This window comes from Tetrao urogallus, assembly GCF_951394365.1.
Source record: "Tetrao urogallus genome assembly, chromosome: 5".
Taxonomy (NCBI): Eukaryota; Metazoa; Chordata; class Aves; order Galliformes; family Phasianidae; genus Tetrao; species Tetrao urogallus.
The window spans coordinates 5,912,577-5,935,768 of record NC_136818.1 but is presented as its reverse complement, the minus strand read 5'-3'; the positions used below and the strand labels follow the sequence as shown (position 1 = coordinate 5,935,768).

Below are 23,192 nucleotides of genomic sequence, written 5' to 3'. Positions count from 1 at the left end.
TGGACTCTGCTGGACTGGTAGTGTATGCAGGCTGCTGGAGCCCTCCCACTGGTGCTTCTCGAGCATCTGGGCTGTGACATACACCTTGTATAACCACTGTGAAGGCCTTGACATTTGCTATCAGATGCGTTATATTCCTGTTTCTCCCACCCACTCTAATCCTACTGCAACGTTCTTTCTTTGAGGAGATGTAACTGCTATTAAACAACCGCTACAGCACTGCAGGAATGATGCACAAGACAGCTGGAACAGAACAGCAGCCCCTGCCCTCCCACAGCTGGAGAAGGGAAAGCTCTCTTTTCTTTCCCACCGGAGGATGGGGCTGTGTGGGGTTGTGACTGATGGGAGGGGAGTGGGGGGGAGTGGTGGAAAACCATGTGAGGGAAACTTCCTTGCCACAGCTAATATTACAGCCCTGTTTTAATAAAAATAAATAGGTTTGTAATATTGGTTGCAGAAAGCACCTGTGTTACAAAGTACTGCAGGGCAAGATGTTATTTTTATTTTAAGATTTTATGGTAAGGGTAAACATTCAGAGTTGATGTGTAAGCTTTTATGTCTTTGATGGAAGTGACATCAGCCATCAAGGAGGAGGGGGGCAAGAAATTAAGATGAGGTATTTCACCAGATGAAGAATTCTGTGCTTCTGAGGCAGCTGTAACCTCTGCATCCCCTTCGTGTTTTCCAAATCCAACCACCTGGGAAAAAAAGTTGCCATATAGAAAAAACTTGGGTCTAAGTTTCTATAATACGGATATCTGTCAGTGTTCATCTGCCTGAAAATGTAGTAATATAACCAGAGGTGTAGAGAATCACCAAATGAGGCCATTGCTTCTCCTACCACACAGCCTTACTGAGATCTCGGAGGTTACCAAGTGTGGCATTTCACCAGTGGCCCCACCAAGCTGACTGGAACTACTCACGTGCACGCTGAGCACTTTCTTCATGCTGCTCCTGTGAGTTTGGTACCAGGAGACCAGATCTGATTTTGTAATAGACTTCAGAGCTTCTATCTGAAACCCAAAGGAATGAGGTTGTAAATAGAACAGTCGTGATTTTAAAAGGAAAAATGGTTTCCCTGCAGGAGCCATCCCCTCAGACCTTTTAAAAGCACCATGTTTACAATCCCTGTGGTACTGGCAGCACAAATCCCACCATCTGTGTGCTGCAGCTTGAACTGGGCTGTGTGCAGGGATGCGTACCCACCTCTCGGGCAAGCCGGTCAAAGACATACTGCTGTGTCACAACTTCATTCCAGTTCCTGTCTACTTCCTCTCCAAGATGGGAATCCTCACATTCTTTAAGTTTTATCAAAGCTGTAACCTATGTGTGGCAGGTAGGGAAAGAAAAAGGTTTAGAGGGCTTAAATATCATCAACCCTCACCTTTACTGAAGTTAAAAGAAAACACAGATTACGTTAACAAGGCAGTTCCTTGTTTTCATACTTCCCAGAATTTCCTTTCAGAGCAACCGCTGGAAGGACAGAGCAAGACCTACGAGTCCTTTGTTTAGAAAACCTCAGAAACACACGGGTTGCTGTTAGCAAACCCTCCGGTTCAAGTGTCATTTAGAAGTTCAAGAAAAAGCTTTTTAAGTTTGATCTTTACCTGGGTGCTAAAAGCTTCTTCAGTTAAATGCTTGATTTTCTCTTCAAAGCAAGAAAGGAATTCTTCTATTTTCTTGTCAACCAATTCCGAACTAAACAAGAGTTAAATAATCATATCAGCTCAGGCAGGAAAAAACAAACAAACAAAGACAGACTGTGGAACACACGCGGCTTTCCCCCATTCCCAGAAGCTCACATGCACATGAAAACCAACTTTTCTATTTTCCCTTATACTGGAGAATCAGAACAGTGCTCAAGTGCAGGGACCGGGCTGCAGTGCAGCCAGCAGCAGCGCGCTCTGTCAGGAATAATTCTTCAGCTGGATGTTGTATAAATACACCATAAAATACAACGGGGAAGGTGGATGCAAAATTAGTTTGATCATTTGCTATACCCCATGACCAAGCTCACATGTGATTCCATAGCAATGTGGGACAACACTGATATGGAGAATTTCCTTGCTGCGCATTATTCCCTGTTAGAACCTAAACCAGTAACTGTCCCAGCAGTTCACAGCATTTACAATAAAAGAATAGCCATTTCTCACCTATCTTCTATAATTGCTTTTTTAAACAATTTTCCTTCGCTTTCTTTGAGGGCACTAAAGACCTGTCAGCCTCACCTCTGTACCACAAAAGACCACATAACAGATCCTACTGGAGGCTATGCTAAGGCACATGAAAGACAGGGAGATGATACAAGAAAACCAGCATGGCTGTACCAGTGCCAAGTAATTCCTGAACAACCTCGTGGCTTTCTATGTATTCACTACCGCAATACACACAAGGTCTGCTGCCCGTCTGGGTGAGCACCCGTTTTGGTACCACCCCAAACACAGCCTGCTCTGAAAGCTTTCTTATTCAGCCTGCATCAGCTGACTTTCCACACCTACTTGTACTTGGTTGCCTGCGTTGCTACTGTGACAGAGAAGCCAAGGATCCCTGAAGTATTCCTGCAGGTAGGGTACACGTGGTAGCTTAAAAAATGCAAAGGAGAAACACAAGTCATTCCACAAGAATGATTACATCTCCATTTACACGACATGATACAGGTTGTAACACTGTTGGTGCTTCATCAAAAAAAGTCTCAAATCCTCAAATCTTTTTTTTCAGTATTTTCTCATTTTTGGGACATCTTTAAAGGTTGACAGAGCATTTGTGGGAATTAACAAACACAGTAAGAAACCTGTAGCTGTGAAAGGCTTGTGTCAGTTTCAAGGGGCAGACAGAGATGCTGTGAAAGCAGCCCTGGGGAATGGTAAACTGATGGAAGAAGGGAAGGAGCAGCTTCATGGAGAGTAATCCCATGTTAACACACTGGTAGCAGATGCTGTTCTTAAGAGACTGTAGAGCAACTCAGCTGCAATTCATGTCAGCAGGTGCTTGCGATTTTAACACGTTCCAGTGCTGTTTCTATTACACTAAATCAGGAATGAGCCACTGTGCAGGAAAGTTTCCCAAGACAGAACACCAGGAACCCCAAAGCAGCTGTGCGGGAGCTACGCCCACAGTGAACTCACCCAAGGGTTTGCTTGGTTCGCAGGAAGTCAAAGCAGGGCTCTTCCATGTGCATCTGAAACAAAGCACAAATGTGTCACAACGGAAGTGGTGCTCTTCCACAGCCACCACTGAGGCTCACTGCAGAAGTAGGATCACAACACAGGAAAAAAAAAAAACTGCTGCCCTTCCAGTTGCACCCAGGGGATAAAGAAGGGTCTCAGTCTTCTGCGTTACTAAAGAAAATTCTTCTACTCTGACTTTCAGTGCAGCCATTTGGATATTCTGTCCCAAAAACAATTTTACTCGGAACGAGCAACAGATCCACGCTGTGCCCTTGGTTAGATATTCACTGTCCCCGTGTCCATTTAGCCCCATGGCACAATCTGCAAGTAACACTTCATGGGCTATGAGACACGAAGTGTAACTTACCACAAGCAGCTCCATAAGGGTATATTCCCTGAGGCTTCTGGTTCCTGACTAGAAAGAAAGAAAGTGAAGAATTTAGGGTGATTTCATGGAGTTACACAGATCAAGGTGACTTTGGAGCACTCTGTAACATCTGCGTTCAGAAACTGTGACACAAGCACAAAAGCTGCACCAGGAGCTACCAGAAGGAACAGGGCAGAACACACCGAGCTGGCACGCTACCTGGTAATACACGGTCACTTCAGAGTTGGCGTCGCCTCTGTTGAGCGTTTTCACCTTGCAGAGCAGGTGTGTGTTGGGCAGATCCACCACCCGGAACTGCACAGGGCAGGGGTGCGCCAGCGGAGCAAACTGGAGCTTTCTGAAGAGAGCGCAAGCAGTGAAGTGTCAAACACCCACTCACAGCCACAACAGCCAACACAACACCCACATCTTCACGTGCACAGACTGCCATTATTTTCCCAAAATAACCTTCCCCAAACCAGAACAAAGTCCCACCCATGCTGCTGTGAGGAATGGGCACCTGCAGGAAGTGCCAGGAGGGAGAAGGGAATGTCTGCATTGCTCCCACCCCAGCCCCTTCTTCCAGAAAAGAATCTTAACTTGATCATAGTTACCACATGCATGGTGTAGGAGTCAGATACTCACTGAATAACATAATTCAGGAAATCCTTTGCTTCCTAAGAGAGAAAATATGTTTTTTATTCAGAAGGGAATTGCTAACTGCAATTCAGAGCCACACACCAAAGCGTATGACATGAGGAAGGTGAACCCACGAGCAAAGAACAGCTGAGACCCCTTCATCCGCACTGCTTCACTTTATCCAAAACCGCTCTGGATACCTCTGCACCAGGAGGCTTTATCCACGTGAGCACTCCTGAGCTGTTGGGGAAGAAGCTGCCCTGCACTAGCAAGCCGTGTTTGCAGCAGTGTTTAAGTCCATTCTAAGAACACATGCCAACGTGCATCAGCTGCAGAAGCTGTACTTACCCTGCTCGTGAAGTTTCCTTGTACAAGACCCTCTACAAACAGCTGTGACTTGAAAGCTTTGACAAAGGATGACAGAGCCTCAATGGAAAGGCCCTTCATCAGTGTCTGGTACTTGTCTATCATGGACCATCTGCTATGTTCTAAAATCAGGAGACGCACATCCCTGCAATAAACAGAAAGGAAACAAAACCACAAGTCACCAGGAGCTGCCTAATGTAAGTGATCCCACTTCTGACTCAGGAGCACACAGCAGATGGGCAGATAGTACCCAGAGCACCGCTGTGGGCTCACCCTGCCCTGCCTCAGCCCCTGCTGCTGGCTGCTTCAGAACAGCAGCTACCTGCAGGCCCGGTCTGAGCCTCGAGTTTGATATACTGAGCAGTCAGAGCCACGAGCTGCCCTGGAACAAACCTCCACCAGCACAGAGCAGTGTTTTCTGGGCTCCTTGCTCAACCTCAACAACTGCAGTGCTGCCTCCTTTACTCTCCCCCAGAACTTACTTGGCCAGAGTCTCAGGCTTGATAAGGATATTGAAATATGTTTTCTTCAGCTGCTCTGTTATCATTTCAAAAACTGCTGGAGTAAAGCTGAAGTCAGTCAAGTAATCAATGATGAGCTGAAACAGAAGCTGTAAAGAAAACAGAATTTTCCATTTTCCAGAAGAAGACAACTGGTTTGGAATTATTCCAAATAGAATGCTTAAAAGAAACAAATCATTTGATCAACATAAAAGACACTAAGGCACATTCCTCAGTTCTGCTTGATATTCTTCACTAAACAATTCCTTAGCAAATTAATTAGTACTTACAGGTAGTTTATGATTGAATCCTTTCACTCGAATGATTAAGCCGTGCTCTCCAGCCACCAGCTTGTATTCCAGCTGGGCGACGTCTGCTGCGTAAGCTGGTTCACCAAGGTTGAGAGAAAGGATGTTTACAAACGTATCGAACAACACTATGCTGCACAGAGAAAAGAGCAAAAGATGAACACTTGAACACTGCAGGTAATCAGCTTGGATGTACACACAAGAAATTCTCCAGCAGACATGAAAACTTGGGCAAAATGAGACTCCAACCCATTGTAACAAATCGGGAAATACACAGTGCAGATCTCCCTTCACCCAAACGCACGACTTAAGAATTACTTTGACATTCAACTGTTCTTTGCAAGGAATGATTCCAGCTTCACATGTGACAGGATTCCTTCGGCACAGGAACGCGCACTGCAACAACACTGGAATGAGATCACTGCTTGCCAGTATGGAAATTGATGAGCTACAGCAAATCAGACTGCAATGTGGGCATTGCTGCCCTGGCTCAAACTTCCAGATTTTTGTTGCTGCCTGGATTCCAATTCAAAATGCAAAACATAAATCCCCATGGCGTTTCTAAAGCGCTCCTTGTGCAGGTCTCAACAGGCCAGGAGAAGACCGCTATGAAATTTGTTGCAGACAGCGGTGCCAGCCTAAGATTAGCAGAGGAGCACTGTGTGCAGAGCTATCATCTCCAGTCTGTGCAACACACGGTTCCAGACACTGCCGTCGTGCTCTTCACCTGCTCCTGGAGGCCCCCAAGGCCCTGGATCGGGCCATGGCCGTGCTGTGTGCAGGACCACCTCCTCCCCTAACACTTCCTTCTGGCACACACACTGCTGCTGGCACATTCTGTACAGTTTGCACTGCAGAATAACACACCACGAAACCCACACACAGCCAGCCGCTACAGTGACGGCCTGCTGCAAAGCCACCCTTGCCAAAGGACAGATAAACTGCAACAAATGGATGAATAAGAAAGGAAGTCTAATTCTGTTCCAGCTCAGAACGAGTCTCTCTGCACTTCCCTGTGTGTGGCACTATGGTTACCCCACACAGCGTGCACAACTCACACAGCCCTTACTTCTCTGCAGACCGCTGTATCAACGGAGAGATCAGATGGAAACGAACGTAACCTGGTGGGGAAGAGAGACTTCAGTGAGACATAGCAAGTGACAGCTTCCCAAAGGCAAAGCTTTTTTCCATCACATTCTATGGTCACAATTCAAATCTAATGAGAAATGTCACTGAGCTATAAGGAAGTATTTTTGCTTGTATTAAGTCATCATCAAATGCTTCTCTTTTTCAATCCCAAATCTTTCCTTACAAATATCAACTGTTAGAAAACACAAAGCCGTACTTCATAGGATGCTTTGACATGTGGTGTGATCATTATCAATACAAACAACTCTAGGAAATTCCACACAATGTATGCTTAGCAGACACTAAAACCTGTTGTTCTGCTTGAAAAGAGCAGTACATCTTCCACATGTGTCCCAAATGCAGACTCTTATCTTTCTCTGCCTGTAGAAGAGACTACAGCTTTCTCTAGCTGTGATGTTCTTTGTTCTCACAACCTGCCACTGTCATCTGTTCCGTATGCCAAATTCTGTCCATAGCCAGGCTCTCTGAAGCCAACATTTTCAGATTGTTTTGATGATTCCACTTTTTAGCCTGTAGGATCTGCTGGGTTTCTTAGTTGCAGGGTAGTTCACCCGCTCCTCTCATACTGCAGCCAATGAATGTGTCAAAAGGATCATAGAAGAGCTGGCAGTAAACACTGGAGCTTAAATGGTGAAGATCTGCATGAGTTACTGCCTTTCAAATAAATTCCAGCTGGTAAAAACAAGGGCTTTGTCATCTTAGGAAAGCCTTAAGGCATTTACCTTTGGGGATTTTGAATTTATCATCCTTCCTGTACCAGAGGCAGCCTTGCTGTGTGCTCAATGCTTTGACAGGATATTCTGTCTCTGGGCAGTCAGCAACCTTCAAAGCAAAGTCGGTGGCTAACAAAAATCAAAACCAACCAAAACCAGAAGTTAACAGCTTTCACAGACAGACAAAATGCATTACAGTCTTCAAAATTATCAGCAAAAAACACTTCCTCCTCCCAGATTGCTAGATTACACATGATGGAAATACGTGATTGCTTCCCTAGCCCTGAAGAGCATTCATTTTTCAGTTTCCCAACAGAATACTGGCTTACGAGCAGCACAGAACAGGTAACATTATGCTCCATAAAGACTGTAAATTATGGGTTGCTATTTTATTTGGTTTTTGCAACAAATCCAGATGCTATTTACTTTCAAAAAACAGCAGATAAAGCAAATAAAATTCCTCCCCATAGGCGTCTACAATTTGTGCTGAAGTTCACTGTCTGGGAGATCTGTTAGGGCTATGCAATCCTGAAGTTCTATTAAATCAGTTTTCACACTTACGCATAAAAGGTTATTAAATAAAATTCAGGGGAACAGAATTTCCATGTGTTTTGATTTGCAAAAAAAGCTGATGTTCAGATAGAAATAAAGACTTTCTACATCAACCACTTTCACCTCCCAAATAAATAAAATACCGGAGATTTCACCCATGCTCAGGTGCCTTACCTATGTATTTGTTCTCTTCTGGAAGGTGTAAATCCTGATTTAAGTCAAAGTCACTGGCCCATAAATCACTCCAGTTCTTGTCAATATCTATTAATAAATACGAAATACATTCAGTTCAGCAGGAAGCTAATGCTTTCCTATTTCCCAGATCAGTCATCTCATCTCTTAGCTCCTGCCATCTCCACGAACATCTGCAGCATGCCATGTTTCTTTGTGCTGTCTGGTTTATTGGGACTTTTCCTAAGTCTGTTCCTAACAACTCCTGTGGAACAGGACTGCAGCAGTCCTATTCCAAAGCAAATCAAGCCTGCCCAAATTATTAATCCAGTTACCAACATGCCCTGTCCCTCATTATTTGGGCTCATTTCTCAGTTCAGGACCTGACCTGCAGCTAAGCAGAGCGCTCCCTGAGATCACTGCCACCTCACACTTACAAACCCAGGCAGCAGGAGTCAAAAGACACCCAAGTCCCATTACAGAGCAGGATGGAGCACTTGACTAATGACAAAGTCAGTTTCCCATGGAGGATTCACTCCCCTGCTTCCATGCGGTGTGTTTTGTGCTGCTCTGAGCACAGTCCAGGCACTCTTTATGTTTCAGCCACTGTTTACCTTCCACGCTGTACTGCGTTCCAAACCACCTCTCCTTTAGGTGACACTGGCCCTCGTTGGCAGCAGACAGCAGAACAAGGTTGGCCCTCTGTGGACAGAGCTGGCTAAGGGCATCCGCAATGATCTGTAATGTCAAGGCAACCCTTCAGTTCACATGCAGCTGTGGCTCTGCCTGACCCAGCTGAGACTCCTTCATCTCAGCGTGTGGAGAACAAGACATCACAACCTTACACACACAAGGAAACTTGTTTGCTAAGTGTTTAAAGTGACTCAATAAATACAAAACCTCTGCCTGTGATATGCCTAATTATATGTCTGTGTATGCCTGCATTGTACAGTATGCCTGTATTTTCCTCACATCGAGACACGTAATCAGAATGCAAGGAACATTCACCTCTGGCTTGTATTCAAACAGGAGCTGGTCTCCTGTCAGAAAATCCTCCTTTGGAAACAGCTGCATGTTCTCACAAAGGCTTTCCACGTAGTCAACGGGATCTGTCTAAAAACAAATAAGTAAAGCTATTTTTTGCAAGATCAAAAGTTAAAATATCTATTTCCTGCTCCGAGCAGATCTTGGAGAGAGACAGTGAGTGCGAGTTACATGCTGAGTTTGGGATGGCATTTGGTTCTAGTTATTAAACTAAATGTGTTTCACAACCATTTCTGATACCGAGGACTCCTCTGAGACTCCCAAAACATCACAGATGACATCTCCATGAGAGGAACAGCCCTGACCACGTGCCGGCAGTCATTACACCTACTAGGTTCCAGTCCTAGTACAACACGCTCCTTGTCAAGCTCAGGAACTGCAGATGCACACACCTCTCTGAGTCTGCTCTTTCCCAAGTTGCCTGGCATGCTGTATAGTATGAGAAGGAAGAGATTTCTTATTCAGACATGGAAGTATGGTGACTGTGTACAACTGCCTGGTGGACACTTCTCACTGCTTCTTTTTGGGTTTTTATTTATTTACATTTTTAAACCAGCCAACGTCATGCTGCAAAGATCTTGGGTCCAGATAAGGACCACAGCTCCCCCTGAGAAGACCAAAGTTTGACATGTCTGTGTTTTAAAAGTGAAGTCAGAAACATGACCAAGAATTTCTTAAGACACTGCACATCTGAGAAATGGGAACACAAAATTATAGCTTGAGCTACAAACACAAAGAACACTAACAAGAACCTTTGAGAATTAAATAGATTCGTTTTGATGAAAATGTCAGGCTTCAAACTGAACGACAACTGCTTGTACTAGTTAAAGACTGAATCATAAAACTGCACATAGGGCAACAGACATTGCTGCCATGTGCAACGTCCCAAATTTTGTAATAATCACACTCTGCTAACAAATTCATAAGAGCTGTATTGCAATAATAAATAACACCATGCTACACCTTAAAAATGCACTTGGCAATCAGAGTTAACTCATCCTGTTAAAAAAAAATCTGCTGCTCCGTTACGCATTACTTGGGGTTGTCGGCAGCAGTCCTTGCTGTCTGTACCACTTGCAAATATCACTTTCCTCTGTTATCAGAGGCCGCTCAAGACACTCAGTATCCTCCACATGCTCTTCTGAAGGCAGAGCTGCAGATGGAAGGATTTGCTACAGATGATGCTTCCAACATCCCGAAGCTCCATGCAGACTGGCAGGTGGTAAAAGTGCCTGACCAGACTTGGAGCATCTAGAAAGACAAAATCTCCATTTCCAATACTGCCTGTTCCATTTCTTTTTGTACTCCTTGTATTTATGCACCTTACAGAAATGAATGAGCTTCAGTGATGTTCCCAAGCCACATACAGATGATTGTTTTCCCAAAAGTACATTTCAGAGCCAAACCAACAAAACAACAAAGATGAGATCTCAGATAAATGTACTAAGAAAGCTGGTAAAGTGAGACTCTCACATTACCTAAACTGTGTTCCCTTCTTTATTTTTTTTGTAACTTTAATAATAAGACCTAATGCTTTTTGCTAATTACTGTTTTGATAGGCCAAGTAAGACTTGACGCAAACCCACATTTTTCTGCGTAAGGGTGTAACAGCAGGCAAAGGGTCATTAACATCTGCCCTTGCCAGGCCACTATCAAGGCAAACCTTTCAGCCCACACTGCTCTCCTGTTCCCAAAATCAGCAACTGTTTTTAAAAAGTGAAATTAGAACCATAAGGACTGAAAAGCATCAGACAGGTCGCAGAACTCGATTAAGTGGCACAGAACTTCACACAGCCTAGTGACTGAAAGAGGAAGAGAAAAAGAGCTTAGGACTGAAAGAATGAAAAGAACATGGATTTGTCAAGGAAAAAGCTCTTCATAAAATACAGCCCCATTACTTCAAGGGCATTGTCTGCTTCTTGTAGAACAGAACTTCAAAACCAGAAAATAATAAAATAAATCCTTTCTATGCTTTACCTATATGCCAACAGAAAACAGTGGATGAATACCTGTTCCTGGTAGTGAAATTCATTCGCTTCAATCTTCTGGATTTCTTCCCATATTCTGTAAATGAAAGAGGAAAGAATGCCCAACAGACACCAACTTAATACAGACTGACACTACAGCTCCACAGCCTTCCACAGACCCGCCTTAACACATTTGTTAAATTAATGGATGAGTGCACCTTACATCTGTACCAGTTCACTTTATTAAAATCAGCAATCAAAAACAATAAATCCAACTAAAACCACTAAGCACGATCTTTTAATAAACTGATTTTTAAACTTCAATACAGGCACGTTTCCCACACAGACAAGCTTTCCTACTGACTACTTTCTGCCCCAGGGACCCACCAAAACATGCAAACATTACAAACAAGAGGTTAATGGGAGGGGAGAATCTTGCCAATGGCAGATGTAATGCCAAACACTTGCCTTTTATCTGGCCCTCTTTGCTGCAGCATCTTCACATACTGGAACACAACATGGGCCACCTGCAGGCAGAAAGGAATGGATTACTTTTTCCATACAGTAAGAAAACAGTAGGAAAATCCAGTTACAGTAAATCATACCTCATAGAAGTGCTTGTAACCTTCATCAGTCAAAGTTACAGAAATGCTGAAGATGGAGTACGTAGAGTTCTGTTCAAATCCTGTCTCACCATTTCCTCCATATAATGCAAGAGCCCAAAATCTATGCAAGAGTTAAAGGCATTTATTAATTATTCCTTCCAGCTTTATTTAAGCTTAGTTATGATTTGCACATCACAGCTTAATTTCAGTGGCTTTCCATCAGTTGCCATTCACACCAAGTTTTTCAACATAAAAAGGATATATCATTTAAGAGGATATATCATTTAAGAGGATATATCATTTAAGAGGATATATCATTTAAGAGGATATATCATTTAAGGATATATCATTTAAGGATATATCATTTAAGGATATATCAGGATACATCATTTAAGAAAGACAGTGAAAAAGCCAAATTACCTTTTGGTGTTCTCTTAAAAATCAGGCACGGTGCTACTGGTCCACAGACCAGAAACCACTTATTTGAGACTTGTGAGTAATGTAAATGTAAAAGGTATCACTAGAAAATACATTTTAAAAGGCAGGCTGGAACTAACATATGTATACACATATATACAAAACACATATATTATTTTAATCATACCAAAGCACTTAGTTACTATGCTTGAAAAATACATACTTTTTCCTAAGAAAAGAAAGAACGCTGCCTTTGCCTTCATGTCCCACCAACCAGGAAATATAATGAAGTGGCTTCACTCTGAAAGGAAATTCAAACACTAAATGCCACGAGTTATACTTCTTACAGAAAGAATTCAAATTACTGCACAAACAGCTGAAACCACACTGTGCCTTCATCACAAGCTCTGCATTTTCAGAGTAATAAGGCATCAGGGTAATAAGCTAAGGACATGGGAATTCACAACATGACTCTGTGTCCCTCTGTGTCCACAGGACAGGAACAGAAGCTGATACGAGTCATGAGGAATGATGTTACATCTGCTGTGTATCGGCGCCACTCAATTTATTAAAAAAAGTCATATTTGCATCAGTTTTATTCATTTTAAAGTGTTCTCCCAGCTGACCCACAGTAATCTGTAGCACAAACAAGTGAGATTCTTTGGCAGCCTGGGAAAGGCAATACAATTATTCACAACCACAGCAGAAGAAAAATACAGCTCCACCTTACCTGTAATACTCTTCTTGTGGGGGAAGCGCCCAGGTGATACTCAGTGAATGAACTTTCCTGATGGGAACAACTAGGCAGAAACAAATGTACTGACTATAAATACAGAACTAGGAATAGACATTTTAAATAACGCAGGAAGAATGGTTACAAGTTATTCAGAACCAAACAGTTATTTATCCTTTCAGAAAACAGAGGAAACATGCATATGTATTCAAAACATTGTAACCAACCTGCTTTCCTTACCTCTGTAAAGCTTGTGAAATTCTGGCGTGTCAAAAGGCTGAGTCAGATGGCCAAAGCTGGGCTTGGGCAAACCACTTGAAAGGAAAATGACAGCATGGTGTCACCGGGGAGGCCTGGAGGCTACACTGAGATACCACCTGAGTCACACACACCTCTGAAGCAAGGAAGGCAGAACAGCAGACAAGCAGCAAATGGCCCTTAGCAAAGGATGCACTTCAGGACTCACCCAACCCAGCTGGGAAGGAAACCTGCCATTCACTTGCACTCCCCACACAGCTGAGTAATTGCTCAAGATTTACATTAACCCATCAACTCCTCCCTCTCCTTCTCTCCAAGGCAGTAACAATAAAAAGCTGCTTTCCTAACAGAAAGCCAAACACACAGCAGCAAACTTTCCCCGGCCTCAGATTCACAGAGGGCAGCCAGAGTCTTGTGTGGAAAAGGAATAAGAGAAGGACAGGGGTCAGAAAGACAAACGTGTCTCTGTGTGGCATTAGACACAAGTGCATTTCCTAATCACTACAGAAATAAATATCATGCAAAAGCAGAAACTGAAAGGGAAAATTAAATGCTTCCCAAGTTAGGCAAGCCTCTGCAGAACAACCTTTTTGGGTAGCACACTGCAAGAGAGTTACTAAATAGATGTAAGTTCTAACCACTTGCCACCCTGACAATGACATTAAAATTCAAGAAACTGTCCGAATTTATTTTGCTTTGAATTACTCTTGAAAGAAAGCAAATAAAGGAAAGACAAAATGACAAACTAGGTTTAAATGATTCATGCTACAATAGAGGCACCAGCACAAACTAAGCAAACACAGCTGCATGTTGGCACTGCACAGCATGCGGGTTAAATGACTGCTGTGTGTTAACAAAGCCTTCCTGAAACAACTAACATCAGCCTCTAACTTTCAAAACTGTCCATTTCCTGGATAAACAAATGTTACATTTCCCTAACGTCTCCATTGAGAGATTTGAGAAAACAAACCAACAAAAAACAGTCACTTTAACTGTGGAGAGTTTTCTAATTTGTAATGCCTTTACATATCAAAAAATCTTACTTGTTTGGGATCTCAGAGAAGATTTCTGTCACCCACTTTTCCAATGTATCCAGTGTTTCTGTTAAGGAAGAAAAAGGAAGACAAACAGAATTTCCTGACAAATTCTTTATCCTACCTCATGTTATTTTAAAGAGGCTGTAAGTCAGCACACTTGAAAATTGCAAAGTTCTAAATTGCAAGCTTTAAATGGGTTTGTGTCAATTCCACTGCAATATATCTTTCGTCACACCTCTGTTTTTGTGCACTCTCCCAAAAGTCAGCCTGAGACAATCAGGATTTGAAGTTTGCTACAAGCTGGTGCGACTGGGAAAGCATTGCTGACTTTGGGACCTGCCAAACCAGCAGTGCTTGCAGGCTCATCCAATCCTCCCACGTCCTGTACAGTCAGCACTTTCATACCTAAATGCACTGCTACAAATTCATTTTCCCCATCTCCTTTTCTATAGAAGATGTGTTAAGAACCATGTTTCATTTTCTCACTAATCAGAGCGATTATTCCAGAGCTTTTCAATGCTCTTAACACATCTTCTATAGAAAAGAAGAATAAGCATCTCTGAGATTATCCCCTCCATTTTACAGACAGAAATTGGAATCAGGTTTAGGCATTCAGCAAAGCCCCAAGCACAAATCTGACTTGGCTGTACACAGCTGTATTTTCAGCACAGCTCTACAATACATGCTGAACTTCTAAGCAACTCCTTTCCTTTTGTCTCAGCAAAAATGACTCCTAAGTCTGGAGTTCTTTGCTGAAATGAAATTCAATTCCATTTGCAAATAATTTTTCAGCTCATTAGAAAATAACCCCACCCTCTCAGGATCTCTATCCTTCCAATAGGAATGTGTGTTTTTTTAAAACCTCCCTGGAAAAAGCTCCATACAGAACAAGACAACTGGGACACCAAGTTTCTGTGGTGATTCACTGTCCACAGCAAGGAAAGCAGCCAATTAAGTCACTTAGGTGGTCTGATGCTACAACCCTACAAGCTTCTCTTCCAAATCTAACTTTGAGCTTTTTACCTTTGGGTTATTATGGAAGCCACTCATCCATTTCAGTCAAAAATTGCTCAAGAAGTGTCAGAATGACAGCAACACAGCACAAATACTTATGTTCTCATTTGGAAACCAGGCTAAAATCTGCATATAAATACCTCCTGCAGGACAGGATAATCCACTAGTTCACCTTTACCCCAAGCCATTGTCTTTCCAAGAACACAACCCCAAGAGCAGCAATGATCCTTTCCATAGGGAGCAACTGATGTTACCTTTAGATTGGACAACTAAAGTCATGTAGTGAGCTGAGTAATGGCGCTGCCAGAAGTCCCTCAGTCTTGTGTAGGTATCAATATTGTTCTTTTTAGGCTCATGTTTGAGCGTATCTGCATTACCTGCAAAAATTAGAAGGCAGTTAATTACGTACATAATTACGTAATTACTGGGTACATCAAGGCCAGACGTGCTGACATAACAACTTCTCCCCTGTCACTGAGCCTAGTCATGGTGAGCACGCTAAAAACACTTGTCAGGAGTTTGAAGTTAAAGGAATTTTAACTGAAATTCACTTTTTCCTGTTCCCAGATAAAGACAGTTGACATTTCTATGAAAAGAAAGGACAAAGTCCTCCTGTATCATCAGATCATCCATACTGTGTAGTGGACAGCTCAGTGTCTGCCATCAGCTTCTCCTCACCAATGGAACTTACAGAACAGGGGATGGAAAAAAAAAAAAAAAAGGGAGAAGACATGATGCAGTATATGTCACCATTGAACTTTGTAAAAATTACCTACATTTCAAAGCTGGATATCTCCATTACACATTGTACCCACCTCTGCAATTTACACACCCTCCAGCATCACCCTTCAACAGAGTGAAGGAGCTCTCAGAAGGATTCTGCTGCCCAGGACAGAAAGGACAAACCTCCCTTCTGCTCCTCTCATGTAACAGTGAAGGTCTGCTTCTGCAACCTTTACAGTGAATTATTTGCTTTGAGAAGCCTCACTAGACTCAAATCCAGGAATGCATCATTTTTCCATGCAATTTCAATAGCAAAAACAGGCTTAAACAAGACAGAGGTGAGTCAGAAAGCACCACCTCTACCTTAACAGAAAGTTACGTGATTATCTGCTGATGGCAACCTGCTCCCAACATCAGCAAAAAGCAGTAACTGCTAAAAAACAGTAATGAAAAACAGCTGAAGTGTGCAGCTGCCTTTATTCTTAAGGGCTTTGCTGCTAAGACAGCTCACATTAGTGCATCTTCTAAGCATCTAGAGGTTTGAATATTATTATTGCTGTGTAACTAATTCAAAACTTACCCCAAAAGAACTTCTTCATAGGATGTCCAGGCCTGGCAAGACTCCCAAACAGCATCTCCTTTCTGTTTGCATCGGAGGGTCTTGCTAACTGATATTCTGTTAAAGATTTTGCAGTGACAGGTGTAAGAATTTGGAGTCGTGTTCCCATGGAAAAAAAAAAAATAAACTCAAAACACAGATGCAGTTTAGAGCACCTTTTTTTTTTATTTTTAAATTGATGATGAAATAGTAAAATAGAATAAGAAACGGGATGTGCTAGCAGTGATCAAAATAAGCCAAGAGGAAAAAAAAGTATTTCACTGCTGGGAAGTAAAGAAAAGGTAAGCAGGGAAAGCATAGAAAGCTTCAGTTTGTCCTGTCTGAATGTCCTCAACCTGTTCAATTTAAGGAGAACACAAGGCCACTGACATTCTACAGAATAGAGGTCCTGCAAGAAAGGCCAGAGACAGCTTCTGGCACAACACTGACATGAGAAACTGAAAAATGAGCAAGACATTTCCAAAAACGTAGTTCTGTAATCAGTTTACTCCAATGCGAATATGAGAAAATTAAGAATTCATCCTCTCAAATGCATGCTCTGGTAATAAGAAACACGCATTGCAGGGCTGTAAATTAACTCCTTGGACTGCATTATTCTGCAGCCAGATCCTCATGGTGACACAGAGGCAGCTGGCAGGCAGCTCACTGCTGCAGTGCCAGCACAAGCGAAGGAGTGGAACCTAATGATGAAGGCAGCACAGGTGAAGGCGTAAGGTAGCTTAAGATGTCAAAGGAACTCCACCTTACATCACAAGACAGGTCCTGGTCTGTATCAACCCTCCTTTAAGTTCAAAGACTGAGCTGCCTGGTTTTTCTTACCAGAGGACAGATGAAGAAAAAGGCTTGGAAAATACATTTGAACCAGTTAGTGCACATCGCCAATAACACTTTTTTCCTCCTAAAGCAGTGCAGGTTTATAGGCAGTCTGGAGCTATTCATTACATATTAAAAAATGGAGTGAACATTCCACTTGCTTCTGTGCCAGGTTCTTTTTCCCTCTGTGAGGTAAATCTGCATGAGGAGGAGACATGAACAACCACCCTGACTTATTGCACCGGCCCCAGAGGACAGGAGGAACAGTGGGGCTACGCTGGAGCTACTGCCATGTTGCTCATTGAAGGTTACCCAGTGCTATGTAATTGTCCTACCAGTTATGAGAAATGCTCTGAAATTAAAAGTCAGACTATGAGCCCTCTCAGTGATGGCACCGTGCTCAATGTTGCTCCTCTACCAGCCACTGATATCTATGAAATTAAAAAAAACACCTAAGAGTTCGGTGTCTTGGTTCAATTAGATGAACTTGACTAAAAGGTAAAGGTAATCCCAAACAGAAAGGGATAAATCATCTTTAAAAATAGGTGGGTTTTTGTCGTCGTGTTTAAGATGATGCAATAAACACACAGGAAAAAGGAACTCTTACCACTGTCCACAGCCTCGACCTCTCGGTCTATTGCATCCCTGATCATCAGCGGGTGAATAAAAAACTGTGCCCACCTATGGAAGAGAAGAAATTGTACTTTATAGTGTCTTTTAAACTACAGCAAGGAAAAAAAAAAAAAAAAGCAAAACAAACAAAAACAACAGAAAACAAAAAAAAACAAATAATTAAACTCAACATCTACTATTTTTTGTTTCTCAAGTCAGTTGTCTCTATACTGGTCCTAAGGAAAGATAAAAGCCATTCCTATGAGAGTGTCAAAAAGCAAAGGGCAAGGGTGTGGTGCAGGGGGAGGAGAGCACAGGATTATCTGCATTTACATCCCAAGAATGACCACACCAGATCAGACAAGTGATCCACTTAATCTGGCTCCTGGCTGTAACAGCAGCCAGCACCAGATGCATCAGAAGGAACACACAAGAATCCTCAATTGTTCAGTACAACCCCTCATTTCTGTTTCCCCTCCACTACATGAGCTGTTGTAACAGATTACAAATATATTTTTTCATTTTTTCCAATTTCAAATACCTAAAAGCTGGACTAATCTGCAAATAGAAGCTGAATTAGATCTAATAAAGTAAAAATTCAAGCAGTACTTGGTAAAATGTGCAAGCCCCAGTTCTTGTCTTCATGGGAGGAATACATTTTGATCAAAATAAGTTCACAGTGGCGTCTGCTCTCCTCCTGAGATATTTCACAGTGACAGCAGACATGCCCTTGTGAATGAGTAATTTCTTCTCACAAGGTGAGGCTGCAGCATAAGGGAGCAGGTTAAGTAATTCCTCACAAATTATACACACCTCACTGAGTAACCAGGGCTGGGTTAAACGCATCGTTTTGAGGCACACGTTGTACCAGGACACTCCAGCTACCAGCTTTACAGACCACACTGGGAAACAGCAAAGCCCTAACTCCAGCAGGACAGGCCTTGCAGAGGATGCATCCCACCAGGGCTCCGTGAGCACCACCCTCAGAACAAGAACAGCTGGATTTGCACAGGATTTCTCCCATCACCAATGCTACTAGCTTAGAGGTGGCAAAAGTATCAGAGCCACACGCATTAGGACTCACACACGGATCCTAAGTGATCCCACAGCTGCTCTGGACACACACACACACACCTGCAGACACTCATCCAGGAACACCCAAGCACCAGTTTTGCAAAGTTACCTATCAAGGGCTTCTTTGAAGTACTTCCTCTGCACATCGAACTGGAAGACCGTGCGCTCACAGTCAGTGGAGGCGTTGTCACTGCCCCCGTGCTTCTTCAGGAACGCGTCGAACCCATTCTCATCTGGGTACTTCAAGCTGCCCATAAAAACCACTGAAACGGGAATCAGCAAAGTTACCACAAATTAAAATTAGCATTTCAAGATGTCTGGTCAGGAACTTTCTGTGGCTTCTGTACCTGTACTGTTTACCACCTGCTGCTACAGAGAAAAAGGTTTATAAAACCATACGTAATGATTCCCTCCACGTTTAACAGAAGAGCATGCATTAAGGCGTAGCCTCATCCTCCTCCCACATTAAGTTCCTCACTAGGGCACTATTTTCATAACAGGACAAATTTATTTAACCAATAAAAATAAATGCCAGGTAGCTGAAACATACAAAACCATAGGAATTCAGAACTAGCTAGCACTCATTTTGCACTTGGAGAAGACGAAATAGGAGCAAATACATACTGTGTTCCAGGAAGTGTGCTAATCCAGGCAGGTCTTCGGGGTCAGAGAAGCTGCCAACAGCAACGCAAAGGGCTGCTGCAGCCTGAGGAAATACAACAGTTTCAGTATAAGCTGCTTTGAGAAATATTTCAGGAAAATGACAGCTGTATAAGACAAATCAACAGGCATAACAGAAAGAATGAGTTTGAATGCCTAATCACAAAGTTTCAGAGCACAAGAAAGCTCTCTATAATACTTTTTTCATTCTACTGCTTTAAATACAGACCTGCTTTTCTGTGCAGCCTCTCTTTCTTGTCTCTTCCTTTTCAGCCAGCTCTTCTAATTCGCTGTCATCAGGATCATTAAAATCCTCATTATCTTCTTCATCGTCATCATCCTCATCCTCCTCATCACAGTCCTCATCAAAACCTTCTCTCCCATCTTCAATCTCCGCTCCAGAGTCATCTTCATCACTTTCCTCTTCAGATTCATCCTCCTCCTCCTCTTCCTCCTCCTCCTCTTCTGAAGATAGCGCAGATGGGGCGTCATCCAAGTAATTCAAATCCGAAATTAAAAGTGCACGTAAGCCATTCTGCAGTTTGATATACCTGAAAGAATAATTATTTGCAATGGATACAGTCAGTTCCCAAATCTGAACACACAAATGTCCATGCATCTGTATATTTCCCATCCTCTTCTTCAACGAAGATTTCCTGATGAAATAAAGGCAGCTAAGGTGAGCAGCTCTGCAGTGGAAAAGTAAAAAGACTCTTCTGATATTTAACAGCTAACAGTGACAGGAGAAAGCAATTACAGGCAGAAGCCATACACCCCACAATGCTCTAGACATTGATTTAAGCTTTTATGCCTCTCTCTGCAATAGACAAGCTACTAGCACCTGAGAAAGATTAGGTTAGAGAAAGATTTATGGACTCAGAATAGGTGAAACCAAACATCAGTAGAGTATCATGTTTGGCAGGCTCTCATCACACAGATTACGGGGGTGAACTAAGATATTTGTTTTTGCCTCAAAGTAGGCCATGCAGACTCATCACACAGATTACGGGGGTGAATTAAGATATTTGTTTTTGCCTCAAAGTAGGCCATGCAGACTCCATTTTATTTGATTTTAGAAATGCTTTCCATCAAATGGGGTGTACAGGTTTTTTAATAGATGTGTTAGGTCCATGAAGTACAACTGCTCCTCAAATGTAGAACTGAAAGCACCTGCTCTGGCCCCAGTTTCCCAATCACTAACACCTGATCTGCGCACAGCAGCACCACTGAGCACCACAGGTTCGATACAACCAGGAGAAAGCACAACTGCATTTTTGTTCATTTAAACCACAGAGCAAGGTATAACACACAGAAACATATCACTAACTGCAGGAGGTACAGACAGTGCTGAGATGTCTGGGCACAAAGTCAATCAGCCACGTGTCCCAACGATCTGGGATAGAGAAGCGTGTTTGCAGCACGCACGTCACATCACGCAGCTGCAGCACTTCCGAACGCACAGCAGAGTCTCAGAGCCAGGAGCATTGCGCACTCAGCTGCAGCGCAGGAGCTGCAGGCAGCACAAGGCAGTTCTGCAGCACGCCTTCCAGCACCTCCTCATGCAGCTGTCTGCTTCTGCTGTCTGTGCCCACAGAGAATGCCCTGGGAGCAACACAGCCACATAGGCAGAGAACAGCACAGAGCCACCTACCCCTCCAGAAGGCTGACTGCCACGAAGCTGCTCAGCCAGGTGTATCCAATAGCTGTGTTTATCCCTTCCCCACACCGCCATTAAAGCCAGGGAACAGATGATACCAACTTGACAGTACTCTCTTCAGGCTTGTGGGTGATAGACACTAACAGCACCCAGCAGCAGGTAACAACATAACCCCTCTTCTGCTGAATGCCATTAGGTTCCAATGCAGGAGCACAGCATCAGGCTTTACCCAGCAGAGCATCACCAACACAGGTGCTCTTTTTCCATGTTTCACTCCAATGGAAAAGAACAAGTGCAATCAATACACAAATGTATCAACTAGTGTGCAACATACAGATGGAAAAATACAATCACAACATAGCATGAGAAGCAGCTTAGTCCAATGGCTGATTGAATGGGCACTGACACAAACAATGTATTAAAGAGACAGTGAAATTCTTCAGAACACATCCTGGGTAAGTTGGAACAGATTGTTCTCACACCAACCTCATTGTTAATTGTTCAGCAGTTAACTAAATGCTAAAATATGTATCAATGCATGGTTAACACTTAGAGGTGTTTTTATTTTCCAAATGGCCCAGAACGAAGAGTACAAACCTATGAATTGCACATACGCGTGTCCTTAAATGAAACAAATTTGGGGGGAAGAAAGAAAAAAAACACACCTCTGAAACCACCCAGTCCTAACTGACAGAATATAGTCCATGCACAGAAGAAGCCTTACCATCATTTCTCTCTGAACAAACTTCTGGCAACATGTTCTGCAGTCTGCTTTGCTGTTATGAACGGTGTATTTGAGAGAACAGTTTGGTGGCACATCATAGTCTAAGAGTGATGCCCCCAGATAAATTAAAACAGCCACGAGACGCATTACACGTCACCACCCATTTATGAACAGAGGAGAAAAAGCGTGCGTGCATCATCAGATCTCGTCTTTAAGTATTTCAAATTTGAAATGCACTTATTTGACCGAGGCTTGCTTCGCCTCCAGCAGCACCGAAGTTCTCTGTCCTAAGCGTGCATCTGCGAGGCTCACCTCCGCACACGCCAACCAACCCAACGAGATACGTGCAGCCCCCGGCTTCCTCCTGAAACCCACCCGTTAAGCGCGGCTTTCTGTCAGACCTTCGTCAATTCCGCGGCAGCGTAAACGCGCTCTCCGGTCCCAGAGCCTCAGAACACGCCGCCGGCGACTCTTCCCATGGCCCGGCCCCTCCAGCGGAGAACCCGGCCCGCAAAAGGCAGCGGCAAGGAAGCGGGACCAGAAGGGAGGAGCAAAAACCGCCGCGCGGCCAATGGGAGCGGCGCGCGTCCGGCAGCCAGCCGGGAACTTCGCTCGGCCGCACGGAAGGCAGCGCGCATCGCCCGGCGAGAACCGTGCCTCGGGGCGGCGGCGTGCCGCCTGGGGGCCGCCCGACGAAACGGCAACGCCGCGCTTTCGCTGAACTCCGGACGCGGGTTCCGACTCGGAAACTCGAGCGGGATGGGCCGCCGTCGGCACTGCCCCGAAACGCGCGGATCTCGGCCTCCGGACGGGCGCCCACAGAGCCGCGCTGCGGCTCCTTCGCCCCTCACGGCCCCTCACGGCCCCTCGCCCACCTCAGCGCCCGCCGCCCGCTCCCCCGGCCCACTCGGCGGTTCCCCGGGCCTCACCGGTACTGCTTGGGGTCGCTGGGGGATTTGACGATGGCGGGGTCTCCGATGTTGCCGCGTTCCTCCTCCTCCTCCGAGCGGTCTCGGGCGTCGGGGCCGCTCGCCCCGATCTGCTGCCCCATCGTCAGCTCCGGGCAGCCGTAGTTAGACGTCGCCTTATTCCTACCGGGCATGGCTGCGGCCGCGCAGCGCCACAACGGCCAGGCTGAAGGGCTGGGCTGAACGGCCGCGCTGGACGGCCGGGCTGAGCCGCGAACCGCCGGCGGCGGCTCCGCCACGGGCCGCGCCGTTCGGCCCCTCCGCACGAAGGCCGCCGCGAGCCTGCGCGCGAGCCTGCGCATGCGCCGCCGCCGCCCCGCCGCCAACCCGGCCGG

General features: G+C 44.2%; 1 protein-coding gene across 1 annotated transcript; it reads right to left on the bottom strand.

The window, feature by feature from the left end:
• Nucleotides 1-500: 500 nt before the first annotated feature.
• On the bottom strand, nt 501-22,991 carry NRDC (nardilysin convertase; the record flags this gene model as incomplete). The annotated part of the gene is made up of 31 exons (XM_079535603.1): nt 501-698; nt 924-1,013; nt 1,207-1,323; nt 1,608-1,698; nt 2,499-2,582; nt 3,126-3,178; nt 3,535-3,582; nt 3,754-3,892; nt 4,180-4,211; nt 4,522-4,684; nt 5,022-5,149; nt 5,330-5,480; nt 6,417-6,468; nt 7,219-7,338; nt 7,936-8,022; nt 8,547-8,670; nt 8,941-9,045; nt 10,986-11,040; nt 11,412-11,470; nt 11,549-11,669; nt 12,189-12,266; nt 12,696-12,765; nt 12,939-13,012; nt 14,000-14,057; nt 15,262-15,384; nt 16,311-16,406; nt 17,770-17,843; nt 18,958-19,111; nt 19,473-19,554; nt 19,738-20,059; nt 22,819-22,991. 31 exons carry the CDS (start codon nt 22,989-22,991, stop codon nt 501-503), a joined length of 3,321 nt encoding a protein of 1,106 aa, XP_079391729.1.
• Between the last annotated feature and the right edge of the window lie 201 nt (nt 22,992-23,192).